This window comes from Drosophila serrata, unplaced genomic scaffold (genome assembly GCF_035046125.1).
Source record: "Drosophila serrata isolate PLE 108 unplaced genomic scaffold, ASM3504612v1 contig_359, whole genome shotgun sequence".
NCBI lineage: Eukaryota > Metazoa > Arthropoda > Insecta > Diptera > Drosophilidae > Drosophila > Drosophila serrata.
This window is the reverse complement of record NW_028257257.1, coordinates 2,397,826-2,417,157: the sequence shown is the minus strand read 5'-3', so window position 1 is coordinate 2,417,157 and position 19,332 is coordinate 2,397,826. Positions and strand designations below refer to the sequence as shown.

The 19,332-nt window shown below is 33.6% G+C and overlaps 1 protein-coding gene across 2 annotated transcripts; it reads left to right on the top strand.

Moving 5' to 3' along the window:
* Window positions 1-1,433: 1,433 nt before the first annotated feature.
* Indy (tricarboxylate transporter protein I'm not dead yet) lies at window positions 1,434-18,900 on the top strand. Of its 2 annotated transcripts, none has more exons than XM_086838666.1 (8): window positions 1,434-1,829; window positions 15,927-15,961; window positions 16,317-16,443; window positions 16,520-16,636; window positions 16,695-16,843; window positions 16,907-17,095; window positions 17,170-17,628; window positions 17,695-18,900. In XM_086838666.1, the coding sequence occupies exons 1-8, from the start codon at window positions 1,806-1,808 to the stop codon at window positions 18,368-18,370; spliced, it is 1,776 nt and encodes a 591-aa protein (XP_086694792.1). In that variant the 5' UTR covers window positions 1,434-1,805; the 3' UTR covers window positions 18,371-18,900. The 2 variants fall into 2 exon arrangements, with proteins under 2 accessions (XP_086694792.1, XP_086694793.1); XM_086838667.1 differs by lacking the exon at window positions 1,434-1,829 and adding an exon at window positions 7,971-8,166.
* The last annotated feature ends 432 nt before the right edge of the window (window positions 18,901-19,332 follow it).

Sequence of the window (19,332 nt, the reverse complement as noted above, 5' to 3'; positions counted from 1 at the left end):
TTCTTGTAAAGTGCTAAAAGATACGAAACAAAAGATACAGATACGTAAAAAAGCTGGCAGCTGTAAAACTTGTATCTGTGATATTTCGTTTAAATTCAAATTACCCTTGAAGGATATTAAAATTTGAATTAGAAATCTAAAATCTATAAATATCCATAAATCATAGATATTCTTTAAAAGCATTAAAAACTAAGATTAATCTGATTTATATATTTATTTTAAAGTCGAAGTCCAAGTTTAACTTAAATAATATAACTTTCCTAAATATATGGAAATTAGGTGATGAAACACGAATGAAAATTTGACTTAAAAGAGCCATAGAAAGCTTAATATTCCTGATCAGCATCTGCTTCTATAGAAATCCAGAAATTTACCTTAATCTAACTTCTCCGAACATAATTTCACCAAATTTATTTACCTTTACGTCTAATCTTTCGTCTTCTCTGAATTTGAGAGCAAAAAACGCAAAACACGAGATTAACGTTTCCCCAGGAAAAACTTTCATCATTTAGCGGCTAATGACAACAAGTCGTAAAAGCCAAAGATAAATAGCACGATGCCAGGTGACGTCACACATTTCGTTTTCCATGAATGGACTTTCATCACCGGTGGGGGGGGAGGGGAGGGGAAATGCAGGGAGAGGGGAAAAACTACAATGAACGAGTATATTGCATGCCAGGCGAGTGGTTTAAGGTCAATGCGAGAGTTGTGAGAGGGAAGGTCAGGTCACGACCACCAGTGGTTGTTGCTGCTCACAGGCAACCCCAACAACACGAATGTCCACAATTTCCAATAGCTCTACAGTGGAGCCTCTGATAAGTTTAAATTGGGAGTTGGGAAAATACCATATAATATAATATTTTAAAGTTTTAAAATTGCTTACTTAGTAATACAAAAATACCTTCAATATTGTTTTGCTTTGCTCGTTTATTGTGTCTCAATTTTGTTACTGGGTTCCAAGCTTGATGTTGAGGTGTTCCACCTGTTGTACAGGTTAGACAAGTGGCCAAGATTCTAATAAACAGTTTTTACAATCAGATCTCATTAGGAATGAAATTATAAAGTTCTTAAAGAATTGTTTAAATTACATAAAAATCTCTTTCAACATTTATTACAAATATGAAATAGAAGAAAGTCTTTAAAGAATTGTTAAAATAAAATGGAAAGGGTTTCAAGGGGTTTCATATAATTTTTACATTAATTTAAAAACCTTTTAATGTAATTCCTAATGTAAGTAACTATCTCCGATCTTAGAAATTTGCTAACATCCATTTGGCCTTAGGTAATATCCTGCAAAATGTCTCAAAAAAATGTTAGAATTTAAGGTTTAATCTCTGGTAATTAATACTCCAGTTAATCCATCTCTCCGAGGCTCTACTGTACGCACTCCATTCTCGCTCATTCGATGAGTAACCATCGTTAGTATTTGCACTCTCACACTCGCCTCGCCGGGTCTCTTGTCTCCGGTCTTCGGTCTGCGGTCTCTATCTCTCGCGCTCGGTAAAAACAAACACTTATCAGATATTTTCTTTTGTCCAGGGCTTTAATAGAGAGAGAGAGAGAGAGGAGAGCGGGGAATGCTAAAGAAAATCGGATTCGGTTTTTTGTAGCATTCGCAAATTAGTCGTCGAACGCTGAGCAACATATTCATAAATAAAAGAAACGTTGTCTACAGAAAAAAAATAGACGTTTCAGTCGTCGGCGGGAATTGGAAATTATGAAATAATCGTTTCGCGGTTGTGCTTAGAGACACCCAGCAATTCTTCAGATATCCAAAAGACTATATAGCAAATATATATTGAGACATGGCTACCGAAACTACAAAGATGGTGAGTTTTTGATATCAGATTTTTTGGTAATTACCAGGGATTAGAAGGGTGATTAAGGCATTTCCCTTTTGAGATATTGAAAACGTGGCAAAGTGTGGTCTTTTTTTTAAGAATTTATTGCTTTTTGTGTTGACCTTGAACCTGGTTTAATGACAGGCCAAGCCCCTAGGGATTTTAAGGGGTTTTCGGTAACGTAACTTTCATTTGGCGACAAAGCACAGGTTTTGAACTTCCGAAGAGCGCGTGGCACTCGAGTTAGGTAAGAGCGAGCAGCGGCAGTGTGTTATGTAAACAATATAATATATACACCTGTATTATTAAATAAATATCAAGTATTGAGTGATAATAATGTAGCAAGGGGTGTCCGTTGTAATTTATAGATTTTACATTGATAATTAGTTCGTGACTGCTGCTGACTCAATTGAATTTATAAATATTTTCCACTCGTGAGAGATCGTACTTACTTGTATCTATAACAATTTCTCCCTTAATTGAGTGTTCAAGTATCACTCACTCTGTTTACACAGATACTTAACAACCCATGACCAATGTTCTGGGTAAATCTCACTGTTATCTAACTCTGAAGATATACATTTTTTGTGCAAAATCTTCGGAAGTGACGTCGGTTTCTACGCCATAATACAACACATACTATATAGTATCTCACTCTCTCTCGTGTCTGGCCAACCACCTGACCGAGGGACAAAAAAAAAAATTAAGTGACGACACCGCCAGATAACAATATGTACGAAATTATTTGGATTCAGCAAAAATAATTACCATATCGCTGGTTTCTCAAGGCAATTAACAAAAAGGCTTTAAAAGGCTTACATTTTTATAATTTTTTGGCGAAACTTTTATTGAAAAGCAAATTGAAACACGTGCGATAAGGTTGAGTCTGGAATTTTCAGAGGCGCGAGGATTGTAAATGGATTTTATAGTAGCTGGAAATTCCAGTTGCTAAGATTAATGGATTTTATGGATCTAAATTAGGGCGTTTTTCCTGGGTTTTATATTATTTTCCTCTTAAAGAATTGTAAATATTTTAAATAAATATTTACATTAATTTATATGATAATTTTCTTTGAAAAGAGAGTAATCTTTAATATTATTTCCATTATTTTCTCAGTAAGAATTGTTAATAAATTAAATAAATATTTCCTACGAATCTAGATCACGATTTTTTGTGTATTTGCCCCATAAATCATTTTTCTGTGACCTTCTATGTAACCGAGAAATTTGATTAGTCTGATATTTGCTTTATCTCATTCTCTGATAGCTCCTATCTCATACGATATGTAAACAATGTTTTATTGAATGAACAAAAAAATAATATCTATTATATGAGTGTGAAGGAAACAGATAATATTATATCCCTCCCAAAAATAAACAGGGTCCAAAGATCTGTCAATTACTATATATTACTATATAATATATAGAGTTCAAAATCCAAAATCCATGTCCTAAAATCCTAAAAGACAAATGCAGACATTCGAATTCTGAGTACATTTCTTGATATTTTTAGATACAAGAAGCTCAAGCATTTTGTTTATTCACATTTTGGCGTATAATCTCCATGTTACCTTGAAGGAAAACGCTTTTCTTTTTCTTTTTTTTTTGGGGCCCCGCCCCCACACGTGACATGGAATGACGCAAAAGGGTAAAAACAATTGCAGACGTAGATCTGAAAAGTATATTTCAATATATTTGGCTATACATCTAAATATAAAATACGCAAATTTTTGGTTTGAACTTTGTATTGGTTCTGAATTTTTTCAGTTACCTAATGAGACGCATTAAAATAATTTTTATTCTCCTTAAATAATATCTTTTTTTAACATTTATTTACCTGTTCTTTTAAAGAGTGATTAAATGTGGGTCAACGTAATCGCCGACGCCTTGATATTCGCTTTGTTTTGTTTTAAACAACGAGCAAAAAGAAAAAACAAACCAAAACAAGTTGCAAAAACAAAAAATCTTGAAACCAAAATTTATTGGCCACAAAGATAAACTGGTTTCTCGGTGTTAAACGTTTGTTTAAACTTCAACTTCAACTTGCACGTTGTTTCAGTTCAATTAATAACCAAATATGGTACATGGATTCCAGATTTAAAAAGGTTTTCTAATTATTCAGTTTTTTCTCCAGTATTTTGTAATTAAAGAATTCACTTAATGGTTTGCTATTTTAATTGTTAAACAGGCAGCTCATTCTTAATGTTACCCAAGTTAATGAACAACTGTTTAACTTTTGCTAGTTTGTATAACAAGTATGATTAAGGGCATTAGTAGCTGAACTAAGTATATTTATATACGTTTCACTACTAGACTTTTCCAGTAACTAAATTTTATATATTATTTCCGGTTCTACTTGATTATGTTTCACATGAATTTCCTTTGCATTTCATTATCGCCTCAATTAAATAACATTTTATGGCAATGCACTAACATGAGTACTGCACTAACAAGTACTCAGATACAGATATATATATGCCTTTCAATTTATGATTCATATAGTAATATATAGCATGTTTATACTGCAAAGATCAAAGAATTCTGTGGTGTGTCGCTTTGCTTTTGATGCAATTATCTCGCTTTCCTGGCGTAATTCAATAGGTACTCTTTATTATTTATAAAAATTTCTTTATTTTCTGTCAGTTTCATGATTCTCTTATTGATTCTCACTGAAAACTCAATGCATATTAAATGTCTGAGCGAATCGTTGTCCTTGTTCTCAATTGTGTCGATCTAATCAAAAATTTATGGTCAGTTTCTAGTTCGACTTTGAAATTTGGTTAGCATATTGATTTTTTTGAAAAGCGTGGGCTTGATGTGTAGTGAAGGAAAGGTTAATACAGATAGAGAGAGAGTATCTATTATATTTGAAAGCTTTAAGATACTTTTATTGATTTGTAGATACTTCTAAACTTTTCCATTATTTCCTATATGTACTTATGCCTTGGCAACAGTAAAGAGTTTCTAAAAATATAAAATAATTTCACCACCTCACTCGATAATTCAGGCATCTTAAAGTATCTAAATAAAGTATATTCCTATCTTAGCAGGTCACTTTTTTTATTCCTTATCAGCTCTAGGGAAACCCCAAAAAGTGGAGCATGCCATGCGAAGATGATAGAACATTTACACAATGCATGAACAGCAGGGAACTCCTCAAGTTTAAAGCACTTGTCATTACAATCATATCTTTTGTGCTTTATGTAAGCGACTTCAGGAAATTTCTACGTGCAAACAAGTTTCTGTTTGAGTTGTTGTCAAGTGCTTCCAGTTGATTCTGGACCTGTTGACGACTTTCTCCCGGAGAGAGGTTGGGATGTTCCACCTCCCCAATCGAGAAAGTTGCAAGGCAATTACAATGATATCTTGGGGCATAATTACTGATTATTAATGTATTATGGCTTAAACTATAAAGTCGAGATGTTATTATGGATTTTGTTAGTGAAATACCGACAGTAGTTCCTTTTAGTTGTAAAGATAGATTAACTATTGATCATTTGTTTTACCTTGTATTTGCTTTAAACATAAAATCAGTATGTATGGATTCTCTTCTTAATTTATGGAATGAAGTCTTTAGAAATACTTGATTTATTAAATATTATAAAATAGAAATACTACGATAAGTATATTGCTATTTTTACATTTTTAAAATCTAGAATACATTTAAATTCATCACCAAAATCGGTAAATATTTTTTAGGCTCTATCAGGGTATTTTAATTTTTTCAGATGCTTGCAAATCATAAAGGAGTCATTTCCGACCCTATAAAACATATTTATTCTTGATCAGCATCAATAGCAGAATCGATTTAGCCATGTTTAGTCAAAAAAAAATTTTTGATTTTTTTTTTTTTTTTCAATTTTTATCATTAAAATTTTCATCATTACATTTTTAAAAATTTGACAAAAATTTAAATTTCTTGAAATTTTAAATTGAGTATGCAGATTTGTTGACCTAAAAAAAACTAGCATAGTAAACCTTTCCGAATCAAAATTGATGGCTTTTTGGCTGAGCTATGCGTTTTTTAAACTTTAATTTATAGAACAAATTGTAATAAATAAATGTAGCTTAATATGTACTAAAGAAATGGTATTATAATTTTAGTCAAAAACTTATTACTCTATGAAGCAGTCATTTCCGGACCTATAATCCATATATATTCTTGATCAGCATCATCAGGCAAATCTTTCTAGACATGTCGGAAAGAAAAGAATATTTTGAAATTTTTTAAGGGATTTTTACATGTTTAAAATTTTCAAAAATTGCCAAAAATTTAAATATTTTAAAATGTTAAATTGAGTATGCAGATTTGTTAAAAGATTAAAAACTAACATAGAACTGCTTTTTGAATAAAAATTAATGCATTTTTGGCTTAGCTATGAGTTTTTTAAGCTTTGATTCGGTTGAATATTTATCCCATAAAAGTTTTTGATAAATATTAGTTGAAATTTTATTATTGTATTTATTATTGATATTTTTAGCTTACTTATAATCGATTCCTGATGATCTTATAATTTAATTTCAAACTGAAATAGTATTATATACTATATATGTATATACATATATATATATATATTTGAGCTTCCCAAAGTTGGTTTCCATTGACTTAAAGCTATGCCAAAACTAAAGTACCATTTTTTATTGAATATTTTTTAGGTGTCCTATAAATTAAAGTTACACAGTTTCGAAATTAATTTAAAGGGTACTGAAGAAACCACTTTACATAAGAGCTGCTGATAAGGGGGCGGATGGTGTTGAATCTTTTTGCCATGGTGGACTTGCCTGACGTGCAACAGGTGTTGCTCATGCAATGTGCTTCGCTTCTCCTGGCGGTGTGTCACGAGGCTAATTAGCCGGGATGGAGGGAACGGGGGAGCTGCATTGCAGCCAGTCAAGTCTGGCTTTGGAATTGTTCAACATTTCCCGTTTGTACGGTCTAATGCTCGTTGTTTCCATTTCCATTTGTTTTTCTGCCTCGGTTTCTGTTTCTGGTATCTAGCTCGACTTTGTTTTGCTTGAACCTGCACATGGCAGCGGGTTCCTCCTCCTCCGATTGCCTCCTCCTTTCAACCAGGCTCATGTGTCTGCTCTCACGTCTTTTTTCTTTGGCATTTCTAATCGGTTTTCCCCTTTGCTCTTGTTTTGGTTCCTGTTGCTTCTCGACTATTTGCTTGAGTTTTGTTTTGAGATCATCTTCGTCTGTCTGCTTGGTATTTGGTGGATTAGGGATGAACACGTGACATAAACCTGGAAGGATTGTTAAGGATGAGGTGTTAGAAGCTGATTATATTATATAATTTATAAAAAAATATTAACCACTGGAATTTTAATACCGGAAATTCTTGTAAATCAAACTAATCAATTACTTTTGAAGTTACATTTTAATGTAAATCTGGTTTCGTATCTAAATGTAAATATTTTTATTTCCAAATTAATACTTTTTGTGCTTAAAGTTGTTACCTGAAGATATAGAAGAAGTAGGTCTGTGCTTGAATTTATCATTTTGGAGAAGGATGCTGTGTTAGAAAATATACTAAAATCATTGAATGAGCTTCTGGATTATTGCTAGTATTGAAAATGTTAGGGAAATGCCTGAGATTTTCTCTCAAAAGTAATTAGCAGACCCATTCTTTGGAACACTTTCTCTAAAATCCCATTCGCTCTATATGGGATCATAATAAAGCAAGAGATTTAGCTGTATCTATAAAAGTTTCAACATTTTCCCCGATATCCTGACTAGACCATTAGTGCATTCTTAAGGATCATTTTTTGAAGTCCTAATGTAACCATCAAAACTCAACCTAAGCTACCAACTTTCCCTAGCTTACTTAGTTTGAAAATACCTCCCACGTGCACTACGATAGTATCTGTTAAATCTCACAATCTATAACTAAGTAAATAAATCGAATCCCTTTGGGATCCGCACTAGACTCACGATGGCATCACTAGCTACCAGCTCTTCACACGCTCTGCCGGCTCTCTCCACAAACGCTCTCCTCTGGCTGCGCCGCCTGCTCATGCCAGCACGTACACACACTCACACACACTCTAACACACACACACACACTCCAACACACACACACACACACACACCCGGGTGTAAGGCCCTACTACACCTACGTAGCAGCTAACCAACACAGGGGAATATCGGACCGAGTGGGTCTGCCGCGGCGTGAATTCAGTTTCAGTCGTTTTTACTTTTCCGAATCGGACGAATCGTCGTCGTGCTCCTCCTCTCTTTCCTGCTCTCGAGCTCTCCTGCTCACGGAAACCGAGTCCTCCGATAAGGATAATACCCGAATCCGGCCCAAAAGGCTCCTAAAAAGTAATTAACAGTGTGTTATCATTAAGAACTTTACACAAACAAACAACTGGCATAAGGTTTCTCCTTTAGAACTTATCAAAAAAAAACGGACATTTCAAGAATCGCCATGTGCGTTGTGGTCCTCTCTCTCTTACTCTCTTTTTTTAGTTCTTTCTCAAAGCGATAAAAATACCGCGTTGCTTATTTTGTGTTTTTATTTTCAAAATACAAAAAAAAAAAACAATAATTTTTTGGTTAGGAAGTGAACTCGAATTCGTGACGTTTGCATTTTCTTTGCATAGAGAAAAGAAAATGAAGAAAAACCCCATCAGAAACCGTTGACCGAGTGACAAAGTGAAGGTCTGGTGTGGCACAAAGAACCTCGCTTTTCAAAGAATAACAACAAAAAAAGCAAGAATGGTCTCTAGAAATGCATTTCTTTCCAATATTTACTTGTCCAACGCGTTGCTTTAACATCGGCTTCTTTGTTCGATACAGAAATTCTTTCCCGTTTTTATATACATATATTCCCCCGGTTCCATGGGTCTGTTTTCTTCGATTCTGCCTCTATCCTATCCAGAATGCACCTGGACAGGAGTACGGGTGAACTTCGATAAGTCGAATATGAAACCTCAAAAAATCTTGTTTTTTAAATCCTTTTCCTGGACTTTCGAAAAAGCTGTATTTAATAAGCAGAATTGTTTTAAAACTTTGAATATTTATTAGACTGAAATTCTCAAGAAAACAAAGTTGAAAAACTTTGAAGATTTACAAGTCTGGAAATAATAAAAATTCACAGAATTCTGATAAGGATATATATTTTTTACTGTAACTCAAAATACCCCATAATTCAAAACACATATTTTCAGTTCAATTTGTTGAGGATCGTCTGTATCTTCACTCATTTGGAAAATTTGTGTGAATGCATTGACGTTTCCTGCTCTATTTTTGTTGACCCTGTGGACTGTTTGTAATTAAAGTTTTCCCTAAAATTTGTTTACAATTATTGGTCAGATGTTTGTTTGCCTTAAAAAGTGAAGAATTTTTGTGCTGCGTGGGTGAGAAAATTCGCCTTAATTTTGGCAAGCTCTTTTCCATTTTCTGGGAAACAGATTTAATTGTTTTCAAGAGCTTTAAGATAATTGAAATTTAAATTAAATAAGAATTGTGATTCAATTATATAGAAATTACTTTATACTGGAGAAAAATTAAACCAAAAATAAAGTGGGTTTGTTACTTTTAGACCAATTAATTTATTAATTACCATATGATCTTTTCTCAATCTTGTAATTAAGAGCAATTGATCTGAACAATAGTTAAAAATACAAACTTTTAATTGCAGTTCAATAACAATAATCATTTATTTCGGTTATTTTCCTATTGTCTGTATTTTTTCTGAGTTTGTCTAGTGATCATGCTATTGCATAATGTATCATGATTCATTATCAGATCATTTCTTATCAATAGAATAGTAGAACACGCATCCCCTAATCAAAGAAATTATGGACACGCGCTCGGAGCAGCTGTGAAAGTGAAACCTATATCAGGTGACACCAAAAATTAATTAAACATTAAAATAATTTTAAAATGTTCCTTTGGCATAAACAGTTTTATTTGCTTTTTTAATTAAGTTCATTTCAATTTAAAATCTTAATTGAAAAATCTGTTTTTAAATACAAAAAGTTATTGTTTTTGTATAATAATTATTTTGTATTTAATGTTTAATATTTAACCTTTTAAAAATCAAGGCTCTTATGTTATCTTACACTGCCATTCCAAGGCCAATAAAAACACCTGATAAGGAAATGAAATCGACTAAAAAATTAAGGTGTTGTGCAAAAAACTAGAGAAATAAATAAATACAGAAAAATGTGATTTATTTATTAGAATTGTTGGAAAAACCAGTTTGGCACGTTTATAGAATGCAATCAATAAGTAAACTCAAGCAAAACATTGCAATAATTTAAATGTTGCACATTTGTTTCTTATTACTTATTTAAGGTACACCAGACTTCATTAAAAATACAGATGTTTTAAGAAAAATTAAATAAAATATAAAAACTTTCCTTTAGTAATTATATAAAAAGATTCCTACTCATTATTTTCTGATTTCCTAATCAATCCCTAAATGAGGCATTCTAAAGCCACTAATTATTTGCTTAAATATTTGTCTGCCAAGTTCACACCTTTACTTTTTATTGGGCAAGAGAATAAGTAAGAGATAACGTGATTTTATTGTTGTGTTTCTGTTTATTAATTCACACCTAATAGGCAGCGTAATCAAATACCCAACTAATATATCAAAAATATCATAGAAGTTGACGTAGGAATTGGGGGTTTCGTATATAGAACAGATAAAGTGATATCAGTGGGGAAAAGAGATGTTGTTTTATGTGGTCATTGAACGTTTGTTTTTTGGCTAAACTGGAGCAAATAGATAAAGATTATTTTTGGGGGTATTCCATATAGGTATTTGCTTACTTAATTATTTAATCTGTTAATAAGTTAAGAGATAGTATTGATTTGACACCTTCTTTGGGGTTATGTAGGAACTCATCTTTACCTTTGTTTATATTTATTTTGCACAACTGTTTTTTTTTCTATCTCCAAGCTATTCTCTATGAATACTCGAACTACCACCGGGGGGTTTTTTTTAAATAAAAACTTGACATCTACTCTTGCCTCAGTTAATTATGCAAATTTTTCTACCGCCTTTGTTTGACTTTGTTTTCATTTTGCCAACAATGCCCCAATGTCAAGTTCAAAGTTCTACAGCACACTGACATATTGAATTGTTGAAACAATAATTATATTATGTACAATTCGAACAGCAGTAGCTTTTCAAACCATATTTGGTTAGATTACAATCAATCTGGGTATTAGCTAATAGTATAGAAAAAATAATGGAAAAACGAGGGTTATTTGTAATTGATATGCCGAACATTTGTTGGGGAAGGTGGAAGTGGAAGTGGAACTGGAAGTTCAAGTCTCTCGAAGGTGAATGAATTTCCAGAGATACATTTAATGAATTTCAATTACGTACTGATACCTCGGGTACATTAAACCCTGGGATCAGTGTTAGTGAGTCAAGAACCCATTGATGATAATTATAATATGTTCGGACAGCAGTTTCCGTCCGCAAATTATTCCTCAATTTGTGTGTTGTAAAAATAAACCACAAAACCTGAAATGTGCATATTAATTAACCAGTGCAGTTTGTAAATAATATATATATTTCGCTGACAATTCTCTCAAGTTCTCTAGCGATAACCCCGCCATTTAACCTCATCCGAAATTCGAGAACGAAAACCCACTTGTTGCCATGTGCCTTGGCTTTGAGTGACTGAACTGAAAGAGGAAAAAAAAAAGGAAAAGTGGAATGAAATCAGTGCAATTTCCATATTAAATATATGCAAAAGTCGTAAGGTGATTTTTTGTCTGCTTCTCGGCTTTATTTTAATGAGTAATTGTGGTGCCTTAAGTACAGTCTTGCAAAGAACTTAAAAGCTACCAAGTTTTGTTAACCCAATTACCAAAGAGTTAACAGCAATAACTGTTTAATTTTAGCCTTATATATTTGTACTTTGGATCAACTTAATCGGTCTGCCTCCGATTAGAGTCTAAAGTACTCATCTCTGACTTTGTATGGGGTTAGGAATATATATATGTTATAGACGAACACTTGAACTAGAAACTGAAAATTCCTTATCAAGAGTTTGACTTGAGCTCTCTCTATGTATTTCTATAAATAATCGCAGAATGCTTACAAAGTGCGTAATTATTTTAGCTTTATTTGTTTTGTAATTAAATATTTTATTTCAATTTTGGTTTTATTTAATATAACTTCTGTTATTTTTGATGCCTCAACTTATTTTCCGTAGTGCAATTCACTTGGTTTTATTTTTTATGGCTTTGTTTATATCTTTATGGCAACTAAATGGCCAACTGGATTTCTTTTTTTAATGGACTGGTTATTTCTTATCAACAGTTGAAACTGTAAAAAAATTGCGAATATTGTTATTTTTTCTAATAAAGTAGCAGCAGGCGGAAATTATTTGCATGAATAATTCGCAAAGTGATCTGATTACATTAGTTTGTTTTTATAATCAAAACACAAATAAGATTTTCCTGTGAATTCGCATTCAATTTTCATTATAATGATATATTAATATTATTTAAATTACTTCTTCCTCTATTAATTACTTCCATTCTTCCTTAATATTTAAACTACATCTATTGTCTGAATTTAAATAAAGTCACTTACATTTCCCTGTTTGTTTTTGTTACATCAAACAATTCCCTAATTAATTTGCTTACACATTTCATTGATGTTAATTTTGTATTAAACTCTTTTAACGCTTTCTCGGCCAGTCAGCCGTGTGTTTACTCATCATCCGTAAATGGTAATTTCGTAACATAAATTTCCACTTAACTTCCGCATTTAAGCATTTTTAAAGTGCACTCAAGCTGAAATTTGTATATAATATATGTATATAAGGAGTCCCTATATATAGCCTGTTTATTGATACGCTAATTTACGCAAATACGTGAGCATTTGAGGGTTTAATAAATAAAGTTTTATACAGCTGGTTACACTTTGTTGTTGGAATGTGTGACTGCTCTCCCCATGACCCATTATTTCAATTAACTTGTAAACACTTTACTCCACTTATCGAGAAGGCATACGACATCTATGTATGTCTATGTCTATGTCTGGTGACTATATCTATTTGCAATTAAAGTGCAGGTCTCTATCTTTGAATCTGTCGAGTCTATGTGTACCCCAAACAAAAGGCATTTGGTAAATTGTTTGTAAATGGGGCCATTAATTTATTTACTGCGAAAACAGAACAATGACAATTTAAGAGAAACAACATACATTTCGTTTTTGTTTTGCCTTCAATTATTCTTAAGGGGATTCCCCTACTGCTCTATGGACAAAAATAAAGCGAGAACTTTTAGTGTTTCGTGTGTGTGGGAAGAGTGTGCTTAACTATTATTAGTATATTACCCACATTATAGTTTGTAAGCTGTCAGAAGCTGGTCTAGTACCTAGACATTATAATATAATTGAGGTTTAGGGGGCTATAATTCGATTTGGGGATTGATACTTAATATTGATTCAATCAAGCATGAAGTATATATAGGATATATCTTAATTTCAATTGAGGTAATAGGTTTGTTAATTAAAAGCTTGAAAATAGGTACTAATATATTATATATCAAAGACCTTATACAAGATATATCTTCTGTTTACTATCTATCTCTACAAAATTTTCTAAAGAACTCTTCTACCCTTTCTTTGCTCAACCATTCTGTATTATTGTGTACTCTTCAGTCTCTCACTTTACTAAAAAAATTCCACTCTCCAGATAGGCATATATACACATATTCTGATTACAGTATAAAGATGTAATAATATATAGTATATAACCATATATGTACCTTTTGAAAGCGTGTCGGTATATATGTTTTTTCAATTTTGATTGATACTCAGGGTGTTCGCTGACGTCCACAATGGGCAATTCTCAATTGATAGCCCAGTGGTCTCGGATCGTAAATATATATATGTATCAATATTGGTTCCACTTTATCAATTTTCTGTTTTGCATCTCAATCGCTATCTCTGTCGAGGCAATCTACCATCTCATTCTCGCTATCAGGAGACAGCACAGCAACAGGAGATAGAATTTCCATGTTCCAATATTATAGTATATAAAACTATAAAGGGGGCGTGGAACTACAGTCTCTATACTATTCGGTGCTCGTGTTAGAATTTGTAAACAACAAAAAATACTTTTAATTGCCGTGAGGAAATATTCTTCAATTAATAATGACTGACTTTTGACTTTACGATCAGAGTGAGATCACAATTTTCAATAGAACTCTTTACACAATTGCCTGTATTTCACTACATTTTACTATTTTAGATAATTCTTACTATTTAAAATGAGTAAAAATTGCAATATAGTACTATTTTTATTGATTAAAACTAATAGTTTTACTATTCTTTATTATTAAAGATTCACATCTGAATGCAATCTTCACAACTATTCGTAAATCATTAAAAATAAACTTTAATAATAGACTTTTTAATGATGGCTGATATAGATGTTAGGGGCGGATTGTCTATCTCGCGATCTCGTGGCAATAATAAAAATTGCAGTGTGAAATTAAATGCCATCGTTCGTCGCCTATAAACAAAAGCAGATCTCCAATTACGTCTGATTGAGGCACACGAACATTCAGCAGCCAGTCATCGACAACAAAAGCGATGTAAACAATATATATATAAACAAAATAATAATAGTAATCAACAAACGTAATAACAATAGCGGTAAAATAAATAACAAGCGCAGATAAGCGTAGTAAAACGCTACACAAAAGGCGACAACTTGTTAAATAAGCTAATTAATTTTATTTAATTTCACATGCCTTTGTTATTAATTTTGTTGGATAAATATAACAGTTGACAATATGGGAAAAACACGAAAAAATGGTATATATAATATCTAGTTAGAAATAAATCAGGGAACATGAAGACAAAAAGAAAGAAAATGGAGTAAAAGTTAAGATATAAAATCTTATGAAAGCCATATGATGATTATGATTATGATTTTACAAAATCTTTGCCTTAAGATTTATGGTACTTAAAACTATATTTATTCAGGAATGCCACAAAAATAGTAACAGATTCGATATACCTTAATTTAATCATTATTATTTATGTGATGGCACTTTAAAGACCATCCTTATTATACAAAAGAATAAATATAATAAAAATAATGCTTTAGGACTACATTTCACTTGACGTTGTTGGCAGTCAATGGCCTCTTTAGAGGTTTGCATGTGGCACGCCACAGATCCATTTCAACAGTTCTTTGTTGGTCTTTCAGTCGCTGAGGAAAAGCTCTTACTTACATATTTTCTATGCTCATATCATTGGCATTGACATTGCTGCGATCTATAATTAGTGGGGGTGCCTTCATTCAGATGTATCTACAAAGCCATAAAATACGTGGATACACACACTATTGTGTGTATTGTCTATTGTCACAAAGGGTACAGAATAAGAGTGAATGACGGTCCCTGTTATTATATTTGTCTGGAGCTTAATGGCTTGATTGATTGTTAGTTTTATGCCGATAAGGGACGTATTTTTTTTGTGCCGGAATCAGTGATTAGGCCGTGCCTCCTCCTAACCCAGAACGTGAGGACTACACTGATACATATGTGTGTTTTATTTATGTTTGAACAACTTACGCATAGATTACCTAACAACCGGAGAAGGAGGAGTGTCAGGAGCATGGGGTTGTGACGCTCGTGATATAGATATAGAGGCCAACTGTCGTCATGAATATGCGAGCAAAAGTATATAGAATATATTCACACCAGACAGTCACCAAATTTCTGGCACACGCACACACTCGTTCTTCGTTCCATTCTATTTAATTTCCATTTTACTAAAAGTCTTTGGTTTTTTTTTAGCTTTTTGCAAAAAAGAAATTATATCACGCGCCTGATTTCCATATTTATTTTGTTTCGGGTGTAATGGTGTGTGGTTTTGTGCCCGTTTCAAATGATTTTCAATTGGTTATATATTGATGGATGGCATTTTAATGAAGCGTGAAGCGATGACAACCGATTCCCCCTGGGTTCGGTTCGGGGTTCACTTTACTTTTGGGTACAACACTTGGCAACAAGTGCTTCAAGGGGGCTCGTTCTTGATTCTTCAACACTTTAATTGATTTATTTTTTCTATTTGCTCTATTTGTTTATAGATCCTAAGGCCACCGCTGGACATCAAAATGGAAGTGTAAGTATATTATGAAATATGATAATTGCTTTTTTTTTTAATAATTGATGACAACCCGAGGCAATGATTGATTTCTTTTGATTTTTTGAATGAAAATAAATATAAATAGAGGAAAGTTTTGATGCTCAATTATGGCTTATAGTGATGTATGATTTATCTAGATTTTTTTTGATGTTATTTTTATGATATTTTATTAAATGGAATGCGAAAAAGAAATCGCTTTGATTTTAAAAGTCTTTTAAAGGCATTTAGAAGTATGTCATAAAATGATGGGTTGTCTTTGAAGGCTTTATATATTTTATATTATATATTTCTTTACTCATTTTATTTATTTTTAATGCATTTTTATTTACAGTGAAATTGGTGAACCACCGCAACCGCCGGTAAAGTGTTCCAACTTCTTTGCCAATCATTGGAAAGGCCTGGTGGTCTTCCTAGTGCCCCTGCTATGCCTGCCCGTCATGCTCCTGAACAACACTCCCGTAAGATTTGAAGTTCTTTAAAAACTATATAAAAATAATTATAATATATAAACTAATAATATAATTAATTTTACAGGAATATCGTTGCATGTACCTGCTGTTGGTAATGGCCGTGTTTTGGGTCACAGAAGCCTTGCCTCTATATGTGACCTCCATGATACCAATTGTGGCATTCCCTGTAATGGGAATAATGGTGAGTTATTAATTAAAAAGCCAAAAATATTTATACTAATATTTTATTGCATTTCTAGAGCTCCAATCAAACCTGCCAGCTGTATTTCAAGGACACCCTGGTCATGTTCATGGGTGGCATTATGGTGGCCCTTGCCGTGGAATACTGTAATCTGCACAAGCGTCTTGCCTTGCGTGTAATCCAGATCGTGGGCTGCAGTCCCCGAAGGTAAGAGGGATTTTCTTTACTAAAATTTAACTTTGTTTAATAATATTTCTTATTCTTGTTTAGATTACACTTTGGCCTGATTATGGTCACCATGTTCCTTTCCATGTGGATCTCGAATGCCGCCTGCACGGCCATGATGTGTCCCATTATCCAAGCCGTGCTCGAGGAGCTGCAGGCTCAGGGTGTGTGCAAGATTAACCATGAACCCGAGTACCAAATTGTTGGCAACAACAAGAAGAACAATGAGGATGAGTGAGTTTATTATTATTATTATTTTATATATCAAATTAAAACATATCATGAAATTTTGTATTTATTTTATTTAGACCACCATATCCCACAAAGATCACGCTTTGCTATTATTTGGGTATCGCCTATGCCTCGTCTTTGGGCGGCTGTGGAACCATTATTGGAACTGCCACCAATTTAACTTTCAAGGGTATCTACGATGCTCGTTTCGCCAACTCCACCGAACAGATGGATTTCCCCACATTCATGTTCTACTCGGTGCCCTCGATGCTGGTATATACAGTGCTCACCTTCCTTTTCCTGCAATGGCACTTTATGGGTCTGTGGCGTCCCAACAGCAAGGAGGCCCAGGAAGTGCAGCGTGGCAAGGAGGGTGCTCATGTGGCTAAGAAGGTTATCGATCAGCGTTACAAGGAGCTGGGACCCATGTCCATTCACGAGATCCAAGTGATGATCCTGTTCATCTTTATGGTGATCATGTACTTTACCCGCAAGCCTGGCATCTTTTTGGGCTGGGCCGATTGGCTTAATACCAAGTGAGTGGAATTGTTGACATATATATATTAAGAAATTTCTATTAATAATTGAATTATATCTTTCAGGGATATTCGCAACTCAATGCCCACCATTTTCGTTGTCATCATGTGCTTCGTTCTGCCCGCCAACTATGCTTTCCTGCGTTATTGCTCTCGTCGCGGTGGCCCTGTGCCCACGGGACCCACTCCCTCGCTTATTACCTGGAAGTTCATTCAGACGAAAGTGCCATGGGGTCTGGTATTCCTGCTCGGCGGTGGCTTCGCTCTGGCCGAAGGCAGCAAGGTGAGTGGTATGGCCACGTTGATTGGCAATGCCTTGATTGGCTTGAAAGTCCTGCCCAATGCTGTCCTCCTGCTGGTGGTCATTTTGGTGGCTGTTTTCCTAACGGCCTTCAGCTCCAATGTGGCCATTGCCAACATTATTGTGCCCGTGCTGGCGGAAATGGCCCTGGCCATTGAGATTCATCCACTGTACCTGATCCTGCCCGCCGGCCTGGCCTGCAGCATGGCCTTCCACTTGCCCGTGAGCACACCGCCCAACGCTTTGGTTGCCGGCTATGCCAACATTAGGACCAAGGATATGGCCATTGCCGGTATTGGACCGACTATTATTACAATTGTTGTCCTGTTTGTGTTCTGTCAGACCTGGGGCCTGGTCGTGTATCCCAACCTTAACTCGTTCCCCGAATGGGCGCAAGTGTATGCTCATGAAGCTCTGATGAAGGCGAATCGGACGATTTAGGAGTAGTTAGGAAATCCTTAAGGGTAAAATCAATCACAACAGACAGCAATGGAAATCAATATTGAATATGTTAGGGAACACTGTACAAGATGAAGTGCCTTTTGTGTGGAACCATGTTTTACTATATAATATGAAGAGATGCATTTGCGGAAAACTTTTTTATATACAACATTAATTATTGTGTAGCGAAATACTTTAAAAAAAAATCGAGCATAGCTAAGCAATTAAACCACAATTAATGTTACTTAAGCGTTGCATTTAGCATAATGAATATTAATGAGAAAACACGGGGTAAATATCTTTCAATTATATTTTTAATAACTAGACTGAGAGAACGTACACATATTCGTGAATGAAAATTGAAATAAACAACTTACTCAACTTATTTGCGATTGCGAAACGAGAGCACACACACAAAATAGCCTTTAGTGTAAGCTTAAATGATACTGTGTACATTTGCAAATGATTTATGTTTTATATAGTTCGTAAAAGAAAATATCAAATACAAATAAAAAGCTCAAAACAATCAATTTTCAATGATTTTCTTAAATTCATTCATTAACTCATTTTAAAATTTTAAATGGTTTCTTTAAATTCATTCATTACTTCATAATTCATTTTAAAATCAACAGTTGGGCCCATATGTTTTTAAATTATCACCATTTTTGAGGGGCGACCTGTTTACATTGTATTTTATAAAATATCAAATTTTAAATTTAATTAGAACTAAGCCAAAAAAGCATTTATTTCAATTCGGACAGGATTTTTGTGCTTATTAAAATTAATTTAAAAAAACAGTATATGAATTTTAATCTGTACGAAAATTTAAAATTTTCTCAATTTTTTGACAATTTGAACGATGTAACCCCTTATAAAATTTTCGAAAAAATTGATAAATAATTTTTTGCTTCAGTAAAGTCCTAGATCGACTCGCCTGTTGATGCTGATCAAGAATATATATG

Bases quoted from the DNA above. Each gene is read 5' to 3' on its own strand.
- Indy (XM_086838666.1), top strand. From the start codon at position 1,806: ATGGCTACCGAAACTACAAAGATG. The intron at 1,830-15,926 runs GTGAGTTTTTGA...ATTTGTTTATAG, and splicing joins CTACCGAAACTACAAAGATG to ATCCTAAGGCCACCGCTGGA. The intron at 17,629-17,694 runs GTGAGTGGAATT...TATATCTTTCAG, and splicing joins GCCGATTGGCTTAATACCAA to GGATATTCGCAACTCAATGC.